This window comes from Nipponia nippon, unplaced genomic scaffold (assembly GCF_047370975.1).
Source record: "Nipponia nippon isolate SJK-2023a ecotype South Korea unplaced genomic scaffold, ASM4737097v1 scaffold_19, whole genome shotgun sequence".
NCBI lineage: Eukaryota > Metazoa > Chordata > Aves > Pelecaniformes > Threskiornithidae > Nipponia > Nipponia nippon.
Genome location: NW_028262335.1, coordinates 7,172,418 through 7,199,788, shown reverse-complemented (window position 1 = coordinate 7,199,788; position 27,371 = coordinate 7,172,418). Strand labels below are relative to the sequence as shown.

At 38.0% G+C, this 27,371-nt stretch overlaps 1 protein-coding gene across 8 annotated transcripts in view; it reads left to right on the top strand.

Moving 5' to 3' along the window:
* The window catches only part of GNB1 (G protein subunit beta 1), a 44,619-nt gene extending 27,156 nt beyond the window's left edge, over positions 1-17,463 (top strand). For 7 of the 8 annotated variants that reach the window (XM_087755575.1, XM_087755572.1, XM_087755574.1 and 4 more), the window contains 10 exons: positions 819-926; positions 1,593-1,631; positions 3,396-3,502; positions 4,897-4,960; positions 7,198-7,360; positions 10,086-10,152; positions 11,695-11,896; positions 12,280-12,496; positions 15,243-15,354; positions 15,750-17,463. In XM_087755575.1, the coding sequence (XP_087611701.1) occupies positions 870-926; positions 1,593-1,631; positions 3,396-3,502; positions 4,897-4,960; positions 7,198-7,360; positions 10,086-10,152; positions 11,695-11,896; positions 12,280-12,496; positions 15,243-15,349 (1,023 nt within the window). In that variant the 5' untranslated portion in view covers positions 819-869 and the 3' untranslated portion in view covers positions 15,350-15,354; positions 15,750-17,463. The remainder of the gene's footprint in view (positions 1-818; positions 927-1,592; positions 1,632-3,395; positions 3,503-4,896; positions 4,961-7,197; positions 7,361-10,085; positions 10,153-11,694; positions 11,897-12,279; positions 12,497-15,242; positions 15,355-15,749) is intronic. The other variant, XM_087755579.1, reaches the window with a different exon arrangement.
* The last annotated feature ends 9,908 nt before the right edge of the window (positions 17,464-27,371 follow it).

The following is a 27,371-nucleotide window of genomic DNA, read 5'->3' as shown; positions in this document are numbered from 1 at the left end:
AGTTATGTTTCATCGAGCCCCTATCTTGCTGGCTACGTAATACAGCAGACAGAGGGATATATGTTAGTAATATGGTGCTTATTGATGCTAGGAAAATAGGGTCTTAGAAGGGGAAAATGTCTGTTGGCAGTGGTTTCTCAAACTCCTCCCTTCAACCTCACATTCAAAAAATACTAATTTTATTCTGACAACATGTTGATGTTAGAATCTGTTCAGGAAATCTCAGGGAGACATTTTAGCAATTAACAAGTAAAACCTGAACAACATTTGTGAGCGATCTCCTTTTATCCGGGTATCAGAACAACATTTCTCATAACTGCTGTGTTACAGATAGCGTTCATAATAGGTCTCTTTACAGCCTTTTGCAAGTGCTTGTGTCAGTCTGTAAATACTTAAGGTGCTTATTCTTTGATAGGGGGATTCGCTACTCTATTCTTAAGACCTACAGAGAAGTTCTGACTTTCATGTCTAACCTTAGTGTTATCTGCTGGTTCACCCTTGGGAAATTTGAGTTTATACAAAATTGAATCAGAAAAACACTAATGAAAAGAAATGCAAAAAAAGAGGCCTGGAGGAAAGGAATATGTCCAAATTATATTTTATTTGCTGTGGCTGGAAAAAAAGATAAGCACATTTGTCTGTGGTAACACCCTATTCTGAAGAGATTTCAGAGAAATATTTTCACCTGTATTCCAGTACTTATAAACTATCTGCCTTTTTTTTCAAGTGCTGTTTAAGATGGTTGAAAGGACTTGTCTACTCTAGTAATTTCAAGCTATGACGTCTATTAATTCTCATTATTATTACTTGTCTTTCAGATTTCCGGTTGTTTCAGAGGTGGCAGTGAAGCACACCTTTAGCACAGGAAAATGAGTGAGCTTGACCAGTTACGCCAGGAGGCTGAGCAACTGAAAAACCAAATCAGAGTATGTATTATATCAGTGGATCTTGAAGCCACAGTACAGATGAATGGTCATTTTTGCGTCTTGAGGAGAGCAGAGATGGACAGAAATGATGCATTAAGTTAAATGTTTTCACAATGTCAAAGTTAACGTCGTGGATATTTAGAAAGGGCAAGCACATGTAACTGCTTTAGGAAATTACTTTTTGGTCTTTAATATTGCTTAGAAAATAATAGTTGCACAAAATGGATTAGATCAAAATGAATGTCGTCTGAAGTTTTTCTGAGCCAGACTGTAAGCAATGTTAAGCAACCTCCTTAAAGTAAGGTCCAGGTATAAGGTTATTCAGGGCTTTGTCCAGTTAAGTCTTGAAAACCTGCAAAGATGGAGACTGCCCAGCCTGCCTGTCTCGACAAGCAGTTCCATTGCTTGACTGTCTTTGTGGTGAAAATCATGTTACCTTTCTCTCAAAACAAGAAGAAAATTTCAAAGTTAAATGCCTAATATGCTCAATGTGTTTTGACAGCATGCTATGTTCATGCTGCAGTTAGGATGGGTCCTCTCTGGATGACAAGCAGAAATGCTTTCTGAACCTTGTTTTGAGGGTGCTTGATCAACTTGACAAAACAGAGAGAGTGTAAAGAAACGTCCAGAACTTCTTCTGATTTCTCTAACTTTATTCTGTTGCAGGATGCTAGGAAAGCATGTGCGGATGCCACTCTGGCTCAGGTAAGCATTTAAAAGTTTAACATGAATTATGAAAATGTCTTCTTTACAAAAAGGAAATGTGGTGTAAAAAGGTAAGTGAAAGTGAATCTTTTTTGCCTCCTTTATCAATTTTTTAAATTTTGCCTTCAGGTGGCTTCTTTCAGAAATAAGTTTCTGAGAATGGCAGCCTTGAGCAGTAGTTTCTTTAAGAAGTGACTCAGGGCATATCTCTGCTGCTTAATGGAAAATAACGCAGGGAAGCCCCAGCATTCTGCTATGGATATGGTAGTAGTACAGTTGCGTTACCATGATAATCTGAATCGTAAGACCTGCTGTGGTTAACCTACTTATTAATTTCCATATGATGCTGCACTTATGTCTGAACTGCTTCTGAACCTGAGCTAATACCTTTGCATCTTGTTGTACTGTCACATTTTGATCCTATTGGCTTGGCTTCAGTCAACATTAAGTTGGGGAAAGGGAAATATGTACTCTGTAGTACATCTCATGGAGATACGGTGGGGCTTTTTCTAGAAATCTGGTAGGAATTTAGACTGAAACAGATTATTATGTCATTGCAAGAGGGGGCAAGACTTTGGGGTTTTTTTCTAGATATCATGAATCAGTTTACTCTTGTCACCTACTTCAGTCTATTTGTCTGAATGTTGAGTATTAATCCTACGTGTCTGCTTTAAGATGGTTGGTACAGAAGTGATTGATGTCAGCTTATTAATTTAAAATGTCACTAAAATATCAAGTAAAAAAGGTAATATCAATATTTATTTGAGCGTACATATCTTGTGATCTCATTTTATGTGAGGTACAATGTAGAGTGTTTTCCAGGGTGAAAGTAAGAAAAAAGAAGAAAAAAAAAAAAAGCTTCAGTATTAGTCAGTATGAGAGATGTCCACCATGAAAGGAGTTTTATGTCAGGGAAACATTCTTATCTGTTCATCTGAGTCCCAAGTCCTGAGCTGTGTTGATAGCCTTTGAAAAGAAGCAGAGATCTTTGCTCAAATGCACTTGCTAAAGAATTTTGTAACATGGAGACTTGAGAAGTATGCAGACATTATCCATAGAATAAACTTACAAACTCTTGGATTTGTTGTGATGTGTACTACTGACAGTACTAGAAATGTGTCGTGCTGGTTTTTTTTAAACTGGTACTTCTCTCCAGACTGGAGGACTTGCTAATATTAAATTTAACAGTTTAAGAACAGCCAAACTGATGACTTCCTCACTTTGCTATTCACTTATTCCAGAGACTACTTTTATCTTCCCAGAGACTACTTTTATCTTCAAGAAGTTAAATAAATCAGGAATACTATGAATTTAGTAATCCTATTCTTGGAAGGGAAGGCCATTTGGATCTGAGAGTTATTAATTCATCCTTTAAAAGTGGAGACATGTTTAAAGCTTGATATACCTCCCCACACCTGCCATTCTGGAAAAAGAACGTTACACTACCACACTTATCTATCCAGGAGTAGAAAACCCAGATCAAAGGTCTGAAATCCTAGAAGTCTAAGAAGATATGACTTAAACAAAGTACTTCCTGAGAGTCTTACTAAATGCGATAGAGAGACTGCTTTCTTCATTTGATAAGGATGTACTACATAAAATGATGTAACTTTTGATTACGCAATTTTTAAAAACTCAGTCGATATTAAAAATGTGGGACTTTGGTCTGCGTTGGAATGCTCATTTAAATGTAGTTGTGTGTGATGTGTTACTTTTGGAACTATGAAGTGAAAAAGTCAGTGTATGACACCATTCCTATTTCAGATCACAGCCAATATTGACCCAGTGGGGAGAATTCAAATGCGCACTAGAAGAACACTCCGGGGACACCTGGCTAAAATTTATGCAATGCACTGGGGGACTGATTCCAGGTGGGTGCTAGTGATACAAAATCGGATCATGTGGCTTCACTGTTCTTTGGAAAGTTGGGTGCATGGGACTCTTATTTTTCCTGTTCCTACCACTAGGAACCACTAATTCCAAAAGAACTTGGACAGCTGAGAGAATTCGGAGACTTAATATCACTTTTTTTCCTCCTAATGTCCATGTTTTTGTCATCCAAATCTAAATTTGGTGCCAAAATACCAGTATTCATCTACTTGCCTGAAAAATATAGTTGTGGTACCATATGAATTTGAGGAACTGTGGAGATAGAGTAGATTTCATTATCAGTTGTCTTTTTTTCCTTAAATGCTTCCCGTTAACTACTGATGTTCAGTTAGAGAGAAACTAAATGATATCAGCTACTTTCATTCTCTTTTCTTTAGAAGAATTTTAAGGCACATTAATGGCAGCAATTGAGTTTTGCACCTCAGTTTTCTATGACCGTGAAAGAAGCTAATTTCTCACAGACACGTAGAATTCATTGCTTCAGGCATCTCTTTGGCATATAGCTTATTTAAAAGATAGGGATTCAATTCCTTGTTTGGCAAAAGTGTTTCAAGACAGCTCTGAAATATAACCTACAGCAAAAAAAATTAATGCAAAGAGTGCTTCCAAGATTGCACTGTATTGTTCAGCTTGGAAATGGTCAGAAGAAGATGCGCAGAACAAATTTGAATACCGTATTGGAGTATTCAAAATTATTTAGAAAATGTGGAGGCTGTACAGACTTCATGTCAGTATACCTGATCTATCTTTAAACACACTAAAAGCAGGTAAGAGAGCTCTGAACAATGAATTAGGTGCATCGTGTTTTAAACATGATTGCTGGGTGGGGGATTGAGGTGGTGTTGATTTAGAGTAAAAATCCTCCTAATGCTACCCCTTCCATTACTGATCTCTGCTGTGTTTCATTTTCATTTCCATTGTATTTCAGTGCTGACATTTATTCAGGGTTTTTGGATGTCTTAGAACTTAAATTCCTGTTTTAAAAATAGGACAAAAGGAAAACATGTTGATAGTGTAGATTCCCAAACTCAATGAATCTGAAGCCTGTGTGTAGAACACAGAAGCCCTGATTTCATGCAAGTTTTCTCCCTCAGTTTTCAAGATTGAGATGTTAGTTACGTGGCTATGGTTTTTTTCTAAAGTCAGAATGTGTTAATGTGTAGGTGTTCCATCACACATTTCCATAATATTTAGCATTGAAAATGAGTATTTGCAAAATTATTTTTATAGTCCTAATAACTGAATTGGGTAATGCTGCACTGTACTTAAATGGTTTCAAGTACCTTGGCCTTGATAGTGGAGAGAAATGCCATCACAAAGATGTTCCTTCTTGTCTTCCTGCAATGATTGTGTTTACCTCCTGTTTCCTCTCTAGGCTTCTAGTTAGTGCCTCCCAGGATGGCAAACTTATAATTTGGGACAGCTATACTACAAACAAGGTAAGACTAACTGATATGTTGCTATGTGATTCAGTTGTAAATACAAAGGAAGGAAATGTTACCTGTCATGATTTTGGCTGCATTACTTGCATAGTCCTAAGACTATATTTTGAATTCTCCAAAACAATAAAGTTTGCATTTAAAGAATATAGCTGTGTCTTAAGTGCTCTGTGTATGGAAATGTGCACCGCAAATGGAAAACAATGCAATACTTAATTCTAGAGAAGGTTTTGATTTGTTTTGATACTGCAGAGAAATTGATGAACAGAGAGGAAGAAGTAATCAGCATGTTGCAGCAGAATGGTCAGAGATTTAAGCATAGCCACAGCAATTTGTTGTCTGCGATTAAGTATTGAAAGACCTGATATATATAATGGGTCGTCACTTTCTGGCTGCAATCACATGATGCTGTTCAGGATTACTTTTACTTTCATATGACAGGGATTGGTATTTACTGGTTATGGTTACTGTTATCAGGGCTAGCAACAAGTCACATACTGCCCCTTTGAGTTAGGTGGACAGAGCTGCTTAAGTCTGTTGTGCACAGGAGCATGGAGCTGACTTTGTTTCAAATAAACTTTCCTGGCTTAGCTCATCATAGCCTTAAAAACAGTTTTGCCAATGCACTTCAGCAAATGGCATGCTGCAGAGGAGAGAGAAGCAGAAACAAAACAACTGCAGCAGCAACTCCTAAAGTTGGGATTATTTGTTGAATCCCCGTTGTGAAACTAATGAATCCATAACTTTAGTAGAGAGTAACAATACCGTTTTCAAAATAAAAATAAACCCTCCCTTTTTTGCCTTCATCCTCTTCCTTTGACCCCAGCCTGCAGATAAATGTGATCTAAATTACTGTAACGACAAATAAAATGGTAAAATAATCACTGTATACCATGATTTCCATATCGGTACCTTCAATTTGTATATGAATGGTAATTAATTCATGGCATCATCAAGAGGCAGAGAGCAGCTTTCTTATCTGGGGGGCATGGAATCAGAGGTTGTTACTGGACTGGTAAAATTTTTACCAGAATCAGAACTCTTCAGCTGCAAAAACATCCTGCCCCCATACCTCTTGGTAGTATTGATTCAGCAAAATAGCAATTGAGTTAAAAACACCACCACCACCTCCCTGCCTCAAAAGAAGTAAAAAAACCCCAAACAGACAAACCCCGCCCCCCCCCCCCAAACCACAAACCTCCTGCAATTATAGATAGCAAACAGCTTGGTGTTGTAACAGTATTAAATTTGACTAGGTAGCACCCAGAAGCAGTTAATGCAAAAATACTTGCATGATAGTCTGCAGATGTTCTTCTGGCAGTTGCAGCACACATTGGAAGCAACACAGTTGTCATAAATATGATCTTTACCTAATGATAAAATAAAATGGCTCCAGGTGAATATTCCGATTAATTCCTTGGTAGAGGGAATTTTGGAAGCTCATTCCAAAAATGAGCTGGTTGTGTTTTTAGTGCAGGGTATTGTTTTTTAACTGCTGATTGCTGCAGGATCACTGGTTACTGTAGCAGCAGAGGAACAGACAGTAATCTTTACTGTTTACTTAAGAAATCCAGGAAGATTGTTAATATTGCATGAAATCTCACAATATGTATAAGGATATGATCTCTTTCTTAAAGATGTTATGAACAAATTTGAAGGATGAATGCAACAATTTAACAAGACGGAACAGGTTTAGCTTCAATAATTTTTTCAAGTTATTTGAGCACAGAATGACAAGGAAACACGGGGTAGTTATTTAAATATGAAGCTTGATTGTTTGCAGTGGGTTTCCAAAGAAGAATTTAAATGGCAGTGAAAGTAGTGATTTCCTTACTTGTTCATTCATAGCATAGCGTCTAAGCCTGGAATTGGCAGTTTTGCTGACTGTACTTGGAAGTCAATATTTTCCTGAACCTATAATAAACCGATAGTAACCAGAGCACTGAAAGGAAATAATTTCAGTTTTACAAAAATTGCTGATTAAACTGGATTCAGGAAAGGCAACTCTGAGGTTTTAGTTATGTCATTACTTGGTCTGACAGGCTATATATGCAAGTTACCCTCAGAATAATTTCGTACTCAAACAGCCGAAGACTTTTTTTTTTCCCCACTGTTTTCTTCTTGTGCTTTTGACAGAAAGATGATGTAGGCCTTGAGAGACAGGTGAAAAACTTCCTGATGGTGAATTATTGAATCAGTTGTTCTGCAGATGAAATACATTAATGTATCTGTTTCAGGTGCATGCTATTCCCCTGCGTTCATCTTGGGTCATGACTTGTGCATATGCTCCTTCTGGAAATTATGTGGCTTGTGGTGGTCTTGATAACATCTGTTCCATTTATAACTTGAAAACTCGTGAAGGGAATGTACGTGTCAGCCGTGAATTAGCTGGTCACACAGGTGAGTGCCTGTTCCGAATTATCTAAGTTACCTGAGCACATGGTGAAGATTTTAAAAAAAAAAAAAAAAAAAAAAAAAAAAATCTGTTAAATATAATTTCCTACTTAAAATTATATACTTCATTGTGCACCTCTCTTTCTCAGGCGGGACCTTGGCTGCATACTGCCTGTTTTTTAAATGGCTTTTTTCTCCCTCCTTTTTAAAAACCGATACTCTCTGAACAAAAGAAGTGTAATGAGAATGTGTTTTAACTTTTCATAAGCAAGACAGCTGTCTTCTGATGGAGCTATTCTTTAATTGCAGAGGTTTGAGTTCTCATTGCTTCCTCTTCTGTTTCTCCTTCTCTCCCTTCTCCCCAAAGTACACTAGCTTAATTTTTACCTTCAGTTTCTGTTTCTAAGGTAGAGTGTCTTGTGATGGATGAGAAGAAACAGGTAGGCTTGTAGGCTTTGCCTGGTGAATTAGGATGTAAACTGTAGCTGCAAAGTTCTTCTAGTGACAGATGAAGCAAAATTCATCTTGTTAGGTGAGAAGGATTGTAGAAACACAGGTGTTAGAGGTTTTTGAAGCAAGAAAGTGCCTCATGGTGCTTAAAAGCTAGTGTTTTAAGTGTGGGGGATGAGTTGAAAATTTTTCTGTCTGAACAAACCAAGAGACTCAGTGTCACAAAGTACCTTTCAAAGCAAATTCAGTGCCTGAAGATATTCTTGCTTCCTAAAGAATGTACAGTTAACGGACAGGAGCACCTTATAAGCAGTAGTAACCTGGAAAATGTGAACTGCTTTTGTATGTTGTCTGATAATGGACAGATTGTATTTTTATTTTTCTGTGAATGGGATTGGAAATTTTTCAGAGGAAAGCTGGGTGGGTGGTTTCTTGAACTCCATTGAAAATTAAAACACTGGCTATTCAGTAGGCACTCTGGTATCTTGTAAAGCACTAGCGTAGTACTGAGCCTGTCGCACACGTTGGTAGTCTTCCGCATTCTTGTGGAATCAGTAATACCCCAACAATCTGAGAAAGGGAATGGACTGTAATTAGGCATTTCTCCTAAAGCTGCAGCTCTGAAGCTGCGTGTCAGCTTGATGGCCTGTGTTTCCACAAAGAGCGTAATCCAAAACACAGCAAAGCAAAGGCAGATTGCTGGAGAGGCTGTCAGCTTGGCTCCAGAGAAAACCTCTAACCGTTCTTTAGAGAAAATGTCAGGTGGGCTCTGTCTTGCTCGTTTTCTGCCTGATCAAGCTTCTAACTATACAGAGTAAAGAAAATGGTATAAAGACTGTTCATTTGAAGGAAAATAAGGTTACTCAGAAATAAATAGTTATACATCAATGATTTTTTTATACAGAAAAAGTTAAATGTGAATTAAAGTACACTTAATGCTATTTAATTTTCTTTCAGCTGTCTTTCTTACAAAGCATGATTTACGTAATTTAGAGGAATTGTGTACCCTCTGGGTGTAGTTAAGGGTGTGAGAATACAATGTGGGTTTGGCCTTCAGATAGAGGTTGTGATGTGGGTAGTAAAGTGATTTCGAAGAAGGTATTCTTCTCTTCTTCCCCCGCCTCCCTCCTCCCCTTCAGGACACAGGGAAAACTGGAATGATGTTTGGACACAGGGAGCTTTGGCTTTCAGTATGTGGCCCTGTGTGTATCAAAATACTGACAAATATTTTAGCAATAAAAAGAGTATTATTTCTGTGATATTCTAGCTGCTTAATGCTCTTTATGGTTATAAACTGTATAGCTGGGAAAACATGGATTTTTACATAACACGAGAAGCAGAATTTTGCTGTCAGGCAAGGGACATCAAAGGAGTACATTTGAGACCTGACCAGTTTGTGTGGAATCATCTTGAGGGAACAGTTTCAATGAGCTACTTTTCTGTTGCAGAATTGAACAAAGCCTATAGCTGGAAGCTGATGTTGACAGGTTTTCATGTTTTGCTGTAGTCTGGATTTTCAGAAGATATTTGTGCTTTGTGAAATAGAGGTGGCTGGCAGGACAGACTAATTTTGTCATCAGAGTTGTTACATTGATAGTTTGACGTGTGGTACTTCACTACAAAGATGCTTCAGAGCATTCAGATTAAATTCTTTGATGCCACTGTTGGGAAACATCCAATGTATATGCTCTGTTCTTTGTAGTGACCAAGAATTTAGTTTATTTTTTTTCTCGATAGTTCGATGATACAGTTGAGGTCATAAGCATTTGTTGCTCCTGGATGCAGTGACAGGCAGATCCACTTCTAAGAAAGTTTAGTGTGTACAGTGCAGGGTTACCTATACTTGTCTCCAGCTTGGCCTGTGGATTCCACACTTTTACCTCACTACTCCTTCTTTCTCTTCCTCCTCCTCCTCTCCCCACTCTCTACCAAAAGAAAAATTGGTAAGGTATTTCCAAAAGTGTCTACCCTGTTTGGTTAAGCTGCTTAAGTTTATTTTCTTGTGTGTTACAGACATCTTTGTTTAGGTTGACTTGCTGTGTTACCAGTGTATCACTGTGCTAGTGTAGTGGTTGAATTGGGCACGGCCTGTAAAGAGCCAAAATACATTTTGTCCAAAACGTTGGAAGTTCCTATATAAAAATTCTGTGTTGTATTTTAGGTTTATGTAGTAGTTCTTGCTTCATCTTCAGGAGAGGAGGAAGCAACATATGAGCAAGCCAGTATGCAATGTGAAGAGTAATCTCTGGTCTTATTCATCAACTTTTTATTTCGTTTTCAGGATACTTGTCATGCTGTCGTTTCTTGGATGATAATCAAATCGTTACCAGCTCTGGCGACACCACTTGGTAAGCAGCAAAATTTTGACATGATTTTTAGTAATGATTTTTCACAGCTATACTTTATTACTGAAGGAAACTTTATTCTTTGTAAACCTAATAGTCATCCAGAAGTCTAAATGTGATTGTTGTTCATATGTCATGTTTTTACTACTAATGGAAAGCTAGGTCTTTCAAGTTTGTTAGCTTTAGCTGTTTAGGTATGCCCATGTTCTGAAGAGCCTGACCCAATTCTCTGTGTTAAAATGGAATAGGAATTTTTTTTTTTTCTGTAACTATTTGGCTTTCAGAAATAACTGTATTAGACTAATGACTTTTCTCAAAGTTGTTCAGTATTCAGTATTTAGTACTTAGAGTCACATTTGGTTTTGTCTAACACAGATTTTAGTTTATGCTGCTATTCAGAAGAGCTCCTGGAAAATATTCTACAGTGACAGCAGATGGGTTTTTTGAGGAGAATGTAGTTGTATGTCTTAGTAAATACTAGCTTCTGAACGAAAAAAGACTTCAATCTTTTTTCATAGATTTTTCTATTATATCTAATTCTTAAAAGTGTTACAGATCTCCCAAGCAGCAGTTCTTATAGCAAAGGTTGTCTAATAAATACTTCTCCTACACAACGTCAGTCTCTTTGAATGCCCATCTACTAGTCCACTGATTCTGAGTAGCTATTGAATATCTATGTTTGGGGTTTATACAAAAATGTTTCTAAATATGTGTTGTTGTCTTTTTTTAAAAAAAACAAACAGGATTTGTTAAAATTATGCTCTTTATAAGAGAATACAGCTGCTTCAGGAGTTGTAGGAACTCTACAGCTGTCTGGATAACAGTTTGTCCTTGACGTCACTTCAGTTCAGCCAAGCTTCAAAGTACAGTATCAAAGTACAGTCATCTCTTATTTGCCTAGTCCAACTCTGCCACTATGGGTCCGGTTTACTGAGAAATTACAGGAATTAAAAATCCTTAGTCTTTCTTAAATGTTTAGACCTCTTGTTAGGGAGATGATAGTGTTCTTTCATCCTTTTATACTTGGTGATTATCTCTGTAGTAGTGATTTTGCTGTCTTGGGAAAGTGATGCAGCTTTAAGATGACAGACATAATTCACAAAGTTACACATCCTCCACTGAGTTTTTTAAAATGAGAAATGCTGAGTTGGCTTTTGCTGTAGCCTTACCGCTGCTGCTTTAAATCAATCTGGTAGTAGTACTGGACAATAGTCATTGGCGTGTCACAAGAACTTTGTGTGTAAGCAGCCGTGAGTGTTAGTCATGAGTTTTTTGCACTGTTTTTCAATTTAAACCCCCCAATATTTTAAAATTGAAAATGGCTTTTAAAATCTTCTACGCACAATTATTCTGTAACATAGCCAAATAGTTCAACAAAGAATGTTTGTTTTTTCTACTCTTAGTAGATTTTTTTGTTAATACTTTTACGGAGTTTTATTTTTTTAGCAGTGATATAAATGAAGAGGTTTAGACAAGAATTGCTGTCTAGACCTTCTAATGGAGCACAAATGTGCTGATTTTTGCTTTTTTAATTATTCTTTCAAGCGCTCTCTGGGACATAGAAACTGGTCAGCAGACAACTACATTTACTGGGCACACTGGAGATGTCATGAGTTTGTCTCTTGCTCCTGATGCCCGGTGTTTTGTTTCTGGTGCCTGTGATGCCTCTGCCAAACTGTGGGATGTTAGAGAAGGAATGTGTCGGCAAACCTTCACTGGCCATGAGTCGGACATCAATGCCATCTGCGTATGTATCAACTTGAACAGAGGACATGGGATTTCAATTTATATTTTTATCTGGTCTCAGCTTTTAAGCATGTACTGTATGATGTAGTATTATGGCATATTTTCTTTAATGAATAGTTTTTGTAGCTGGGGAAAGTACCTGAAATTTGTACAGCTTCAGATCCATTGTGGTAAATGGAAACAGTGGCTGTTAAAACAGTGTTTCTTCACATGCTCTTAATTACTTCACTGGTTTTGCCCATATCCCAGTAGTGGAGAGGTGTATACTCTTCTTTGCTGCTTTCTTTTTCCACTTGGTCTGTACAAAATGGTATGTTCAATGAAACAGAGGAATTGAGTCTGACATCGTGTGTCTTTTTTCCTTCCCCTTCTCCCTCATTAAAGTTCTTCCCAAATGGCAATGCATTTGCCACAGGCTCGGATGATGCTACGTGCAGGCTTTTTGATCTTCGGGCTGATCAGGAACTTATGGTTTATTCACACGATAACATCATCTGTGGCATCACCTCTGTAGCATTTTCCAAGAGTGGACGTCTCCTCCTAGCTGGTTATGATGACTTCAACTGCAATGTCTGGGACACACTGAAAGCTGATAGAGCAGGTAAACGTTTTTTGGTTTTAAATATTATAAACAGTGTGACATACTGAATGTGTGAGCGGAGTCATATGCACAGACCTATTAGCATTCCTTGTCTCAACTTTAAAACTGTGATAACCTGTTTTAGCATGGCCAATGATGAAAGTAACTTAATGATGTTAACAAATAAATTGGAATATTTCTAAAGGGTAGAAGGGAACCATGGGTGCTTGAGAACGGGAAGACTGCCATTAAAAATGAGGTTTTGGGGGTAGAGGGCTTTTTTTTTTTTTTTTTACTTTATGGCATTATTTATGTATGAACTGTTCAAAGCAATTCAACATTAATGTTGCTATTTATATAAAAGAAATTTTTTCTGATATTTGTAGCAGCAGCTGTAGAGACAGCCAGCGAAACAACAAACACTGGAGACTATCTTTTGAGGAAATTAATATGAAATTGATGGTCCAAAGATTTAAGATAATTTTACTTCAGTTCTTTAAAATGAAAACTTTTATTAGAAAAAAGGAGAAAAGGTATAAATTAGGCCACAAATGTTTTCTTATTCTCATCAGAACAGGAGAGGAGAAAAAGGACCTACTCTATTATCAAATGAAGTAGTTTAGGCTTTTAAAGCTATCTTAGGTGGGTTTTAAAAGCAAACAAAAAACACCAGCCAAGCAGAATATTCTTCCACATGCGACTGAAAGGATTAGTTGCAAGTACATTATTTGGTGCAAATTGACTCATTGCTTTGAGGGGAGGATATACTGCAGGTGGAAAAGATGTAAACAAACACATAATCCTGAACTATACCAAAAGAGCTTCCATTGGGTTTGTTAATTTCTGTCTCTAGCAACTTTGTTTTACCACTCAGGTTTTATTCTTTGTTTCTTCCAAAATTCATGATAGTTCTTATCAGTGCTGAGAAGTTGAAACTGTGGACACTCGGTTCACATATTTTAAAATAGCATTTGGTTCTATTTGCAAGTTAATGGTGACAAATACAAGTATTTCATACTGATTTTATGAATCAGCCTTGTCTGTGTGTTGAGATTTGCAACCTGAGGTTCTTGTACTTTGATTATTGAGACCATAAATGTGTATATAAGCCTGTATGGAGATAAATTGAGATATTTCTCTTGATTAATGTCTAGGTTAGTTTACAATTGGCTGTATTTAAGTACTGTAAAAACAATTATATGTTTTTTCCTGTATTTTTTCTTTGAAAGACCTTCATTAAGAAAAAGAATAGAAGGAGGTGATGATCTTGCTTACCTGTAGAAATGAGAAACAATTCTTTATACTGATCTGGGTGTACAGATGTGCTCATGAAGCGTGCCGAGTTTTTTAGAACTGATTTAAGCAAGTCCTTTATCAAGTATTCTGCTTATTGAAATGTTCTGAGACTTAAGATTGCTGAGCAGGTTTGACACTTCTGTCATGCCTGATTCTATATTAGACACCTTTGTGGTTATGTATTCAGTTCAAATTGTATAAGACTTCTTGGAGCTCTCTTTTTGTTTTACCAAATTGCAGCACTTACTAATGTTGATGGTAGACTGAATTTTGATATATTAATGCTACTTCCACAGTAAATTCTAGGTAACTCCTAGGTACTTCTGTTAACTCTGGCAGCTGGCTTCTGTATCACACTGAATTTCTGAAGATTGTATCATCCGCTTCAACACTTACGATTTGGCTTCTGCTGCAGAACTGTGCAATTCTGTGCTGAGGCTTAGACACTTGTATGGATTTAATAGGATCTGGAGATTAATGGTGTTACTCACACAGCGTTACTGCTTTTATAAAGTATACGAGAACTGTTACTTCTTCAAACATGAAGAATCCTTGTGTGTGAAGCAGTCATTTTTACACTGAATTAACAGTTAAAAATATTAATTTTTAAACATACTAGTTTGTGTAAGAACTAAAATTGACTTAATTCATGTTCCGTATTGGAGAATAGTAAATGGAGAGGAAAAGCCCAAAATATGAATGAGGAGAGCCCTATGAGCAGTGTAATTGATGTAGGAAGATTAATTTTAAGTCCACCAAGAATATCTTAGCTCAGTACTGTGGACTGGAAAGAGCTTGAACATAATTAGGTTTTCTTTTTACCTCCTTGAAAGTGTTAAATTAAAGAGAATAGAGGAAAATGTTTGCTCCCTTAATTTTTCTGTTTAGTGTCTCAATTTTTTAATGGTACTATAATTAAATTGTAGCAGATCTACATATTGACAAATAGATTGTATGTAGGAGTTTGTCTTGTAAGTGCTTGTAAACATAGTAAGATAAAATTAGATGAAGAATGCTTTAGTGTTCACAACATATTCAGCTTAACTTCTGATTTTACACGTGAAAAAGTTTTTTGTAAAATCTAACTGATCTTTACCACTACGGAGAGGAAATACTAAGAGCTATGCAACGTGTGGTTATAATATATTTATTGCTATGACATTGTCAGCAGAATTTTCAGGGCTGTGATTTCACAACTCATGAGAAACCAGTAAAGGTCATAATGCGGGGAACATACAAGGAAAATTTTGGAGTGATGCATTTAGTGAATTACCCCCTTGCAAGCCCACCCAGTTATATCTAAGTTTGTGCTTATAAAACCAAAAGCATTTAAAAATTCCAACGATGTTTGTTCAGGATTTTTGAATGTATAAGTTGACTAATCCAAACATGCATGCCTCGGTGTTACTTGAACTGAAATATGAAATCATCAAAGTAATGGAACATGTTTGTTACATGTTCTTATTTACAGGTGTCCTTGCTGGTCACGATAACCGTGTCAGTTGCTTAGGCGTGACTGATGATGGTATGGCAGTGGCAACAGGATCATGGGACAGCTTCCTCAAGATCTGGAACTGAAGCAGGTAGGTACCCAATTAATTAAGGCTGTCCTTGTTTGGTATTCAGAATGCTTTTTTCCAGGTCCAAGCAGTGCTGTTTTACTGATGCTGCAAGCTTATAGTTCAGATTAGGAAAGTCACTGAGGGGGAAAAAAAAAACCAAACATCAGCTTGGTTTTATTAGAAGGCTATTTGTTTAATGTATGCAATGACATTTTTGTGATGAACTATTTTGGGCATATTTTATTTTCCTGGTAGGGATGACTGTACAGTCTTTTGAATCTGGTTGGTAAATAAATGGCGTTCTTGAAAATGGTGAGATAATGGCTAAATGCGTTCAGTGGGTAGCGAGAGCAAAGCTTGAAACTTGATTATGGTTTATCAAAGTGCAACTCTTAATAAATCTTTCTGTGTGTCAGAAGAGCGGCGGACTCCATGACTGGAAGAAGTTTCCAACGGTTGAAAATTAAAAATGATAGCATATCCAATCCAACCATACTAACTTGGACCCCCATCCTCCCCAACTTCAAAGGGCAAGATCTTTTCCGTCTCCTGTTGCTGAAATGAAGAGCACAATTACCTTTCCAAGAAGAATTTCTGTGTTGTAAGCAAAATGAAATTGTGCATTCCTTTTGGGACCATTTTTTTTGTCTTGAGAGTTTAAAAATGAAACACTATCATAAAAGCATGACCAGAAAATAAACTTGAGCATAATTGTGAAACAGTTAGCTTTCACTGTAGTTTCCAAGTCAAAGTTAAGGACTTTATCTCACACACTTGCAAATTTTAAAGTCATGTTTGTAGCAGGATTTTTTTCAAGTTTCCTTTTTAAATACATTTCTTTATGTATTTAATTGAGCAAAACAAGGGAGTCCTAGCCCAGAGCATCTGGGGGTTGTTAACGCTGTAAATTTAGTCCCTAATTTTTTTTATTTTATTTTCTAGTATCACAGATAATTGTTGCACAAAACTTGGCATATATAGGATAATGTTAAGCAGTAAGGTAACCAAGCACATGCTGTAAAAGGTAATGAATGCTTGTTTAAAGAATCCTTTCACCTTTTATGGATAACAAATGCAATCCTTGGTCCCTCCTGCCCCCCCCCCCCCCCTTTTTTTCACCACACTGATTTTTTTAATCTGTTTTGGTTTTGTCCACTTGAAAGGGCAGTTTATATATCCTAACACTATCCTATAAGTCTCAACAACCAGGAATCTCTGTTTTCAAAAGAGACCTATCCTACACTTGGGTATTGAGTCAATTCTTTGTGTATGAAATGATGTACAAATCAATGTTTTGAAAATAATGATCTTGAACTTTCTAAGTTAAACAAAAAAAAAACCTTTTTTGATTGTTTGCCATATTGGGTGGGTTTACTCTTAGAATCGCATGCTGTAGAAATGCTAAAAAGTGCATATTGGACTAAGTCCTTAGATGTTTTTTCTTTGAAGAAATAACCTGTTTAAAAACTGTAACCATTGTCGCTGTATTCATTTATTGTTGCTACTCTGTGCATAAATCTATGAAGAACTCAAGTACAAAGCTATGCACGTTTTGGAGTAGCGTGATAAGTCACTTTTTTTTTTTAAAGATACAGCCTGTTCAAACAATCGCTGTCAAAGATTCTGGGGTGTGGGAGGAGGGAACCTAGACCATCTTCTTTATAAATCAGTTCCTCACAGCCAGTTCCTCTTGTAGGATGAGTCCTTTGCATCTGATCAGAGTCATTTTTGTAATGAGCAGGTTTTCCTGGCTTTCTTTTCAAATAAAATGTTAAAAGCAGCAGTGTTTGGACAGCAGATTGTTCTGTTAAACTTTCCTATCTTCTCACTGTATCCAGAAATGCTCCTTCCTAGCAGCAGTAGTAGCTTTTCTCCATTTTGTTTTTTCTGCAACATTCTGTACAAAAATGTGCTGTAATTGTGCGTTAGGCCTGGATTTGGCATAAAAGATGAATTCCCTCTTACTCTCTTTCATGAAACTACTCTGTAGAGCTTTCTCCACGCCCTGTATCCCTCTTCACCTTTTGTATTTAATTTTAAAGTCAGTGTACTTCAAGAAAGCTGGATGCAAGATAGATACTATATTAAAATGTAATGTTATTTAAGATGTAATAAAGCAGTTTGACATGAGTTTTGACTGATCTGTTTTGCAGCTTATTGTTCAACCCACAAAACTGCTTCTGGCAGGATTTGAGTTATGAAATAAACATATGAGAGAAGTGTATGCTGCCCCAAAACAAATTGTTCAGTATTTTAAAACAGCTTGAATTTTTAATGGTTAATTGGGCAGATTATGCAGTGTGTTAGAAAGTGTGTATTCATGTGAAGGGATATGGGTTTCATTTCAAAGCTAGAAAGAGAGTTGCAAGATGAACTAAAACCCTCACGATTTTTGTTATTGGAAAGTGTCGTCAGCAGTATCTGAAAACGTATGTGTAAATGTGCAATATGTGCTAACACTGAATGGCAAGTATGTGGAGCTTAATGGCTGCACGCATTTCGCTTCCTCTGTTCTTAACTATTTAAGATGGACGTTTCTTGGGTTGATTGCTACAGCTACTCGAGAGCTTAATCAAAAACTGCTGGTAGCTCTCTTAGCTCAAACTCCAAATGAAAGTAGCTAGTGTGATTCATGTGGGGTGCACCACAAAAATGGTTTGTGGAATATGAGTGTAACACCTGAAGTAGGAAATCAGAGCAAAATGTTTAGTAACTTCTTTTAAAACTTTTGTGTCCTTTAATAGGAAAAGAATTGAGTGGAACATCTTGTGTTATTGCCATTTGAGGATCTGGCCAAATAAGCTCTGTTGTCACTGTTAGCTGTCCTTACTGTAGGTATTGAGAAGGGTAAGTAGTTGTCATTTTAATGCTCAGTAAGAACAAAGTCTCCACAAGGCAGAATTATATCTAGAAAAGAATAAATGGATTTTATACCCACAGAAGCAAATTCCTGAAACGAGAGGTGTTGAAAGTCAATTCGTTTAACAACTTGGTATTGATCCACTTGAGGGTTTTGGTTTGTATTTTTAGTGGGTAAAGTCTCTTCTCTTGTTCTGACCTAAACAAAAGTGGATTTTCCCTCATTTCACATCAACCAAGAGAAATTCCAGTGCCATGGCTTGGTTTCATACCAAACATGGAAATTCTCGGCCTCAGTGGAGAAGTTTTTAAAAGCTGTGAGTATGGAAAATATGATGGTGGCGTTACTTAACTAGCAGCCATTAACTGTGAGCTTTGGGTTTTTGGATTGCAGAATACTGGTAAGTAGCTCATGGCTGGAAATGCTTAAATTTGGGAATTCAAATTTAGTCTTTTCCAATTCCAAATGGTATAGCTGTTTTTTCCACTCACGTGGTATATTTCTATTCCAACGGACGTTTCATATGTGACTTTGTCTAGTCTATAATAAAATCAATGCAGACATGATCTGTCTTACTTTCCTTAATCTCTATCCATATGTTAAATTACTGCTTCCCGCCTGCGCTGATAATGCCTTTGCTGGCAATAAAATACCTGCCAAGATAGTAACTTCTTGTATCAAGAGGCTAATGTGTAGTGCAATTTATTTGAAACGCAAACAGTTGCAAATGCCTCTTATTAGAGACAGTGCTTCTGTTAAATATGAAGCTTTAAACTATATTATTTAAATATCTGTCTGTCTTTGTATGCTTAGTTATTCAGAGAGCTGTATCTGAAGAAAAATGGGTATACAAAGTGAGAAGCACTGAACTCTTGTGTCTTTGACTTTGGTCCAAGTCTTTGAGTTTTGAATGCCTTTAATTTTAGGGTGGGCTTGGATCAGTACCCAAATCAAAATGGCTTAAGTAATCTTACCTATAGCAGTCATAGTAACATCGTAGCTCCTCCTGTAGGCTTTGAAAACGTTCTGAGTTAAAGATAATTCTGGGATGTGGTTCCAAAAGAGCAGCTTCACTTAGCTGCTGGCAAATTTCTAGAGCAAGGTTTCATAAACTGAGAACAATAATATGTGAAAACAGTTTGTCTCTGCTTGGTCTTAGTGGCAGCGCTTGCAGTTTCTTACTCGTGAGCTCCTGAGTGTATTAGATATATGAAGGGATGAGGAGTGGTGTCTTTGCAAAGGAGGATGGAGTAAAACTTTACGTGTTTATGAAGCATGTTAGATGATGAAGGTGGACAAGACCGATGGATCTGAGGTATTTGGATAATGACTGGGTTTGGAGGTGGGAAAAGGAGTTACAGTTGTTTGGTCCTGGCTTGGAAAGCGTGTCATGGTAATAGGATGGAATTCCATGGGATTGGAATCTTCTCATGGAGCTGGGTGGAAGGAGTCAAGCGAAGGAAGAGAGAACGGATTTCTCTATCTCAGTACCTGGGGTTAAGACTTTTAATCGTAACGCTTTCTGTGTCCCTCATGCCTTTAATTTCTTCGTGAATTAAATGTATTTTAAAAGATCTGAGGTTCTACTGCTAGTAGAATAAAAGATCTGAGTTGGGCATTCTAAGTTTTGGCCATTAAGTGCCCTGGAGTGTATGTTTTAAATCAGCTGTGAAACATACTTAAAATTACCGATTGAATCCTGCCCTATAAGAGCTAAAAATAGAATGATCTGGTTTCTGGGAAGTGGCAGAGTAAATAAAGAATAAGAGAACCTGTCACCCTCGCCGAGTTCTGTGTAACTTGGTCTGAAACAAATCGGGATCCTGTGTGGTATTATGATTAACGCTGTTTTTAGTGTAGGTGTAACCATGAATTCAGATTTGAGGGGAAAGAATAAAAGAACCGACTATTGAGCAAGTTCTAACAGCAGTTGGCTATTTGGGCATAGTGATGCTCTGGTTTTCTTCAGATAATCTTTAGAAAGTCTGCTTCTGCTTTAAACATCAGGCTACACAATGGATCCGAGTTGGATTGGTCACTTGCTATCTATATTACATTCCAACGTGTCAATTCTCCTAAAGTATGTGAGAAGTTGAGGTTTTTCTGGTTTAGGGTTGTACGAGAAAGGGAGGAAGAGGAGCTTGGAGAAAGTTTGGAAAGAAGAAACAATAGATTTTTGTTCCCTTGTTCTAGAGCAGGGATGCTTAGCCTGTTCCCTTGTCACCCCTGCTCCCAGTAGCCCTGTCACATGAAAATTCCCTGTATGCTCGGTGATGGGAGCAGACCTTTTGTGTCCTGAATGGCAGCTGCTGGCATCCTGTCAGATGTGCTTTTTTCTGGCAGTGTTATTTGCCGATTTAAATATTATTACTTTGGTCCAGTGTACCTGATGAGTTAAAAAACTCCTGCTCTCTCTCCTTCCAGTCTTTTCTTAAATATTACTGGATGCTGTCTTTTTCTTTTACTGTTCTTGTGAAACCTGATCCGCCGGTAAATCAAAATCCATGGGCCTGCTCTATCAGTCACTTGGACTGGGAAAAGGAAGGCCTTGATTCTGGTGTGGCTGGACGTTGTTCCAGGCTTTGCCGCTGGCGCTAAACCGCCTCTACAGGAAGCGCTGTTGGGACAGTCTGCGGTTCCCGTTTCCTGACGGGAGACGGTGCGTGACCGGCACATTTCTGGCCTTCTGGCCACAGGGCCTCATGTTTTGGGTCTGTATTTTGCTGCCTGCTCAGTTTGTAACCTGCTCATATTTAAGAGTGTTGAAATGTAGACTAGGGAGAAGCTTCCTCATGTAGCGCTTACTCTATGCGTTAAATCAATTCAGTGGAGGCAGGAAAGCTTGAGCTCACACTTCCCACGGCGATTCCTAAACTCTTGTCAAATATTGACAAATTGTGGGGTCCCAGCTCAGGAGCTGGTATTCCAGAGCACTTCCCCCCTGATGATCTGGGCCCATTCAAAGTATGTTCAATTAAAGGAAGGCAAAGTTGAATCATTCTGAAACTACTCAGCTTTTTCTTCAAATGTTCATAATAAAAAGTCTCCAGGGAGTATTTTTGAAAGTGTGTACGGGATAGTTCCACAGACTGTATTTGTGAAATTACCCAGTACGTCACGTACACGGGGAAAACAGAAGCCATAGAAATGTGAATAAAAGCTGGATGAACTTCTCATTGCTTAGAGATCTGGCTTCTAAAAACTCACCCTTTAGAAACACAGGCCCCACAAAATACTCATTCAAGTAATTCCAAGCTTAAACCAAGTCAATTTTGTCATAAAATAGAACAAAGAGAATTTTCTTTTCCTTCTTTAATTATTCATAAGCCATTTGCTCTAGATTAGTGCAGTGAGATGTGATTGACCCTGAGAGGTAATCATCTGTGGAGCTGGAAATGGAAAATGAAAAGTTTATTTGATGTAACAAATTTTTCAATGGCAAAATAGATAAGGGAGGAAAAAGTCTGTTAAAAAGGATGAACTATTCAAGATGGTAAAATGCTGAGTTCTCATGAAAACTGTAGATAGAAGTACAGACGGTGCAGCTCCATCTGGTGGTATGAAACATAATGAAGACGGGTGGTCAGCATAGAGAAAGCATATATGACAAAGAAGCCCGTGCTCAATTTGGCTGCAATATGTGTTCCTAGCACATGTAACCCCTCCTTCCTATATCTTCAAGAATCCACTGAAGATGTTCTGATTTTTCCATAAAGACTTAGAAACAAAACAAGCTTTTCCTAACTTTTATATAGGGTCTTTCTTTTCTAACTTTTTATGTAAAAACTTTAGATGGCAGAGGTGGAGAGGTTAAAATCAGCCAGTGTCAACTGGAGCAGGGCCTCTTGGACAACTTTTAAATCCAACTCTTATTTAGAAAATAATGGATGGAGATCATGAAGTGCCTCAGTAATTCCCTGTACTTCTCTCTGCTCCCCCCACCCCCGATATTTCTGAACTCCCTCTCAACATTTTTGACACACCCTGTCACAGCTCTAATCTCAAGTGCTTGCTCTTTTCAGCTTTCCTCCTCTGCTTTAAGTAGGAATTGGGATCTGGAGTTTCTGATGAAGATATCTTGATTGACAAGGTATTCATGCGAAGATCAGACTCTGATGTCTGCTTCTATCTAGCAGCGTAGTGAAGCACCTTTCTGCAGTGGAAATGAGTATCGCTATGATATATACTATTCTTGTATCTGATAGAACCATCACATAAATTCCAAGTCCTTGTTTACAAAAGCAAACATATTTTAAGATCTATAGCATTCTAATGTTTAGTTTTTGTCTCTTGCAAAATAAGGATTCATGCCGACTGAAGAGCAAGTAGGCAGCAGCAGATCCTTTTCTACACTGGCTGGTGCTTGACAGAGTGAGTCATACTGTAATAATATGTAACTGCATATATTTATCTAAACTTTCATTGATTTTTCACCATAGTTCCTTATCTTTTTTTAGTGATTTACTTTGTGATATTATAAACTAAACTGAAACAATGTCCAATGGGAATAATCACATTTGATCCTTGGCTCCTTGAAGCTGGTGCTTAATCCAATGGGAAGAACAAGACAAGATTTAGAGTGAGTGGTAGACAACATCTGACACTTTAAATTACTCAAGGTTTATAACTGCAAGTTGGGTTGGTTTTTTTTTTTTCACTGTTCTCTCGTGCACTGAAGGTGCTCGCAATACCATGTTCGTACCCAGAGGACATTGAATAGCAGATGAAGTGGTCTAGGTACAGTTTACAGTTCACTTCACAGAAGGTTATTTCAGCCTTTTCCCTACACCAAACAAAAATGTTTGGAATATGCTTTCTTGTATCTTTTTTTTTCCTGTGAATCAGCATGCGTGCTTTGCTGTAAGATGGCCTGCAGACCTACACAAGTTTTACAAATCCATGATATGAAATCAGAAATATTACTGAGCTTCTACATTTCTAACCCATTTGATGATACGGTTACTTACCTTGAAGTCTGGCTGTTGAATTGGAGTCTTCGCTAAAGTTGCTGTCTCAGTTGTCCTTCAGTACATTAGAAACCAGATAACTTGGGACCTTCTTGTATTTTCAGAACCAACCACAGGAGTCCCTCTTCTGCAATTAAATAGGGGAATATCTTTATTTAATTCTATGCTTAGTGGCACTGACTGTATTTAAATCCAATAACACAAGAAGCTGTCAGAGTTTCTAAACAATTCTGTTTCAGAAAAGTAGGGGTCATCAGCATCTGTACCACCTATGACATGGGCTATACTTTGTGGGTAATATAGAGAAACATGCACGTTGTTACACCTCCCTTAGCCTGTAGGTGCATATATGTACTGAAAACTACCAGAAGTGTTTCTAAGGGGTTCTAACCACCAGAGCAACCAAAAATTTTACCAGTCACAAACAAGAAAAGTCTTACATATTGATATAAACATCTCTGCTCCTATGACATTAATAGTTCTATGCCTGCATTTACCGATAAACTCTTGCCTGTGGACCCTTCTCCATGAAGGTCTGGATCTTGTGAATATATTTAAATATTTCATTTCCATCACCTAGGTCGAGACATATTACCTCTACTTCTTCAGCTGCAACAGGAGAGGCAGGATATAGTTTGCGTGCTTAGTTTATTTTGTTTTAAGTATAATTTATAGCTTGAGACCATAAATCATGAATGCACTCACTTGCATCATCAAGTAAAGAAAGCCTGGGAATAAAAACCTCTTCGAATAGTATCTTCCACCTCACCGTATCTTCTTCAGAAGGGCTTGGGAAGACAAAGTTCGTCCCACCTTCTGGCGGTAGTAAAATGAAAATGACAAGTTGATGGTATTTCCTAGAGCTGAAAGCCATCCACCTCCTTGACTCAATGAAAATTCAACCTTATACTGATTTGTATTTTTCTTGCGTTTAAGCATTTAACAATTCCTTTCACCCTGGTTTCTTCTTTGTGAAAGCAACAAAAAATAGGTGAAGGGAGGAGTCGTAAGGTGAGACATTAGCCCCCCTTAGGAGCACCAGTCCCACCATCCCTCTGGCCCCTCCAGGCCCCTCCAACTTTTCTTGTAGCGCTTAGGAGCTGTTTAACTGTTAAACAGCTGCTGTTCTTTACCTGGTGGGATCTGAGCTCTTGAATGAACAGTAAGTATTCAAGAAGTGACCGCTCTGGGAATGATGGACACCAGTTTGCACTCATGAGAGGTCTGGGAGCTTTTCCAAGGATGACTGCATCACTTAATCGAACAATTCTATATTTCATCTGCTACTTGCATCAGATGTGTGTTTAACTTGCTGCATTCTGAAAAGCTTGTCAAATCTTGTCCCAGGTTCTTGCTGTCAAGTAATGCGAAAGAATTGCCCAGGGTATGAGGTGTACTGAATTATAAAGGAAGGCCAAATGGCTAAGAACACTCAGTGTGGAGGAAAACGAGTGAGATGCATCGGCCAGGCTGGTGTCAGTGGCAGTTCTAAAAAGTGATGTTGGAATTAAAAAAATTATTCTCTTGAGCAGTTCTCTCTTCCTCCTCCCATGGCTTATTTCAATCAAGTGATAACATCGGACATGGTGACAGGAAATGGAGCAATTACAGATAGACTTCAAGGAATAGCTTATCAGAATTGAAGGTTAAACTTTCATAAGCAAAAGGATCATTCTTGTTCTTTGAAGCTTGTCACAGTTCTATCCGCAAAGAGTAACTTAACCAGAAATACCAGACGGGAGCCAGGCCGTCTTCTGACCTCAGCTCTGATCCTGGTAGAAGTAAAAGTTCCTCACCAAGTTGTAGAGTTTAAATTAACAGGGCAAGCTTCTCTTTCTTTACTGAAAACATAAATTAAAACTGTTGGGCCTGTTTTACGGTGTGGCAGCTGTATCCTCCTTGCCCTTAGATTCCAAATTATTCTGTCAGTTCTTTGCACATCAAATAAAATTTGTGGTGCACGCTGGATGGAAAACGTGCAGTTAAGGTTAGCAATGCAACTGCTAAGAACTTAAAAACCTTTCTGTCCTCCTGTTGGTTCTGAATAGTTTAACTGATTAATATGCTACTTCTAATGCTTTATTGTTTACATTTTGAATGGTAAGCAGCAGTGCTAGCAATAGCAGGCAGTTTAGCTTTCTTTTGCAGCTATATTGCAGTAGCATGATGTTTGCAAAGAAACCTCTTTATCTGAACCATTTTCAACTTTTTTTTTTTTTAAAGAAATCAAGCAAGAAATCCCTTGCCAAACCTGCATGTGCCTTTTTGAACTACTTTGTCAACTTAATAATGCAATGCCTGCCAATGTCTCTCCAGCTAAAAAGGCAAAAATCCTCCCAGCAGATTTCATCACGCTCCCGTGAGGAAGGAGTTTCCTCCATTTTGTATACAGGGAGCCTGTGGCATGGAGATGCTTGGGATTTACCCTTGTCATGTAATGGCCGAGTTGGAACACAGGCTGGCTCCCTGACCTGCGGTTCTGTATTCGGCGAGAAGAGTATTCCTTTGCGTTCGCTCTTCCTGCCTGACATCCGCTTGCTCAGGCTGATGAATCTTGGCAGTTGCCATCATTTTCCGCCATGCAGAATCACTCCAGTGAGCAGCGAGAGATGATGGCAACAGGATCAGGGTGGGATTAGCATGACATTCTCATATTGTTGGAGGAAATGTCAACTGTAATATATTTGGGTGTAAGCCAGATAAAGCACAAATATTCTTAATTTTACAGTTTATTCTAGTAGAGAGAGATAATCTTAGGAGTTGTGTTTGACTGAGTTCTTCACAGGACATCCTCTGTAGTTATATCAAGGGGATTTAGGAGCCTATTTGTCCTACTCAGATGATAGCCCTCTTTTTTTCTTGGTATTGTTTGAGAGGCTTTAATGCTTTGCAGTATGGAAATTCAGCTCTGTGGAGGAAGACCAGACCGTAAAATAATTGTCTGGGCTCTTTGAAAAGTAACACAACTGGGCAGCTGCATCACATCTGAAAGTTACTTGGATCTTTCCTTCCCCCTCTCTCCCCCTGCTTTTCCATGTCACAAAGCCAGCAACTTGCATTATTAGTCCACTGCTATTTAGGATCCGCTGGGGAAACAGTCTGCAAGCAATTCTAATTTGCGTCCTACCCTTTTCAGAACGGCTACCTGCACTATTACTGACTGAAATCAAAAGCCTCATGATCCTGACGGGAAGCATGTGCATTAAGAACTAATTCATAGTAGTGCCGTGCATTATTTAGGAGCTTTGCTTGCATGAGTGGTCATGTACAGACTCTTCAGCTGCTGGGAATTGAAGATTATGCCATATGTGAGCATCAAATACTGCTTTTCCTAGGCTTGTATGACATTTGGGGTCTGACTCCTGACCTTGTAGTCATAACTGAATAATTAATTATCATGTTAATTATATCTAAGTAGTTTGATTTCTAGTCACTTGAGATTTGCAATTCTGGTTTCAATGTGATGTTTGACAGAATGTGCATGAATTTCCTGATGTATTTTATGAGAGGAAACACATATAAGAGATGTAAGGGAACAAGACCCTAAAGTTCACCAGAAGCTTTTTAGCTATGGATTTTGATTCCTATTACTTTGTAGGCAGAACCCAGTACAATTAAATCTTGATCTCCCTGCAGCTTCACACTGCTGATGTAATTGCCAAAGTAGGGAGCATTTATACATGCTGTCTTGCTATAGGTGAAGATTAGTGGAGGGTATTTCTTAATTTTATGGACATGTATTAAAATAGAGCTAAAACTTTAACTCTTATCTACAAAAAAGATTATGCTCTTGTGATTTAACAGCATGTAGTTGATCATGTTAGGAGAATGTGTTTAAAATGTGGAGAAAATAGCAGTTTGGATATGAGTAATATGAGGCTCTCAATTCTGCAAGTTGCTTGGTGAGGTAAGGTATTCCCGTAGAGATCCATTTACCGACACACTTCTCCGCACACACAGAATATAGTGGGGCACGATCTTGCAGATTGATATAACTCATGTATTTGCCTCCATATGATCTTTTGCAAGGTATCTTCCCATGACGAGCATGAAAAGCACGCTAATTCCGCTGCATCTGGGGTGCTGTACAATGGAACAAAATTTGACTTTGCATTGAATCTGATGGGTTTGCTGGCTTCTGAAGCTGCAGCTTCTACTGCCACCTGGTGTTGATGCCCAGTTTAGCCTGGGAACTTGTCCCAGAGTGATCC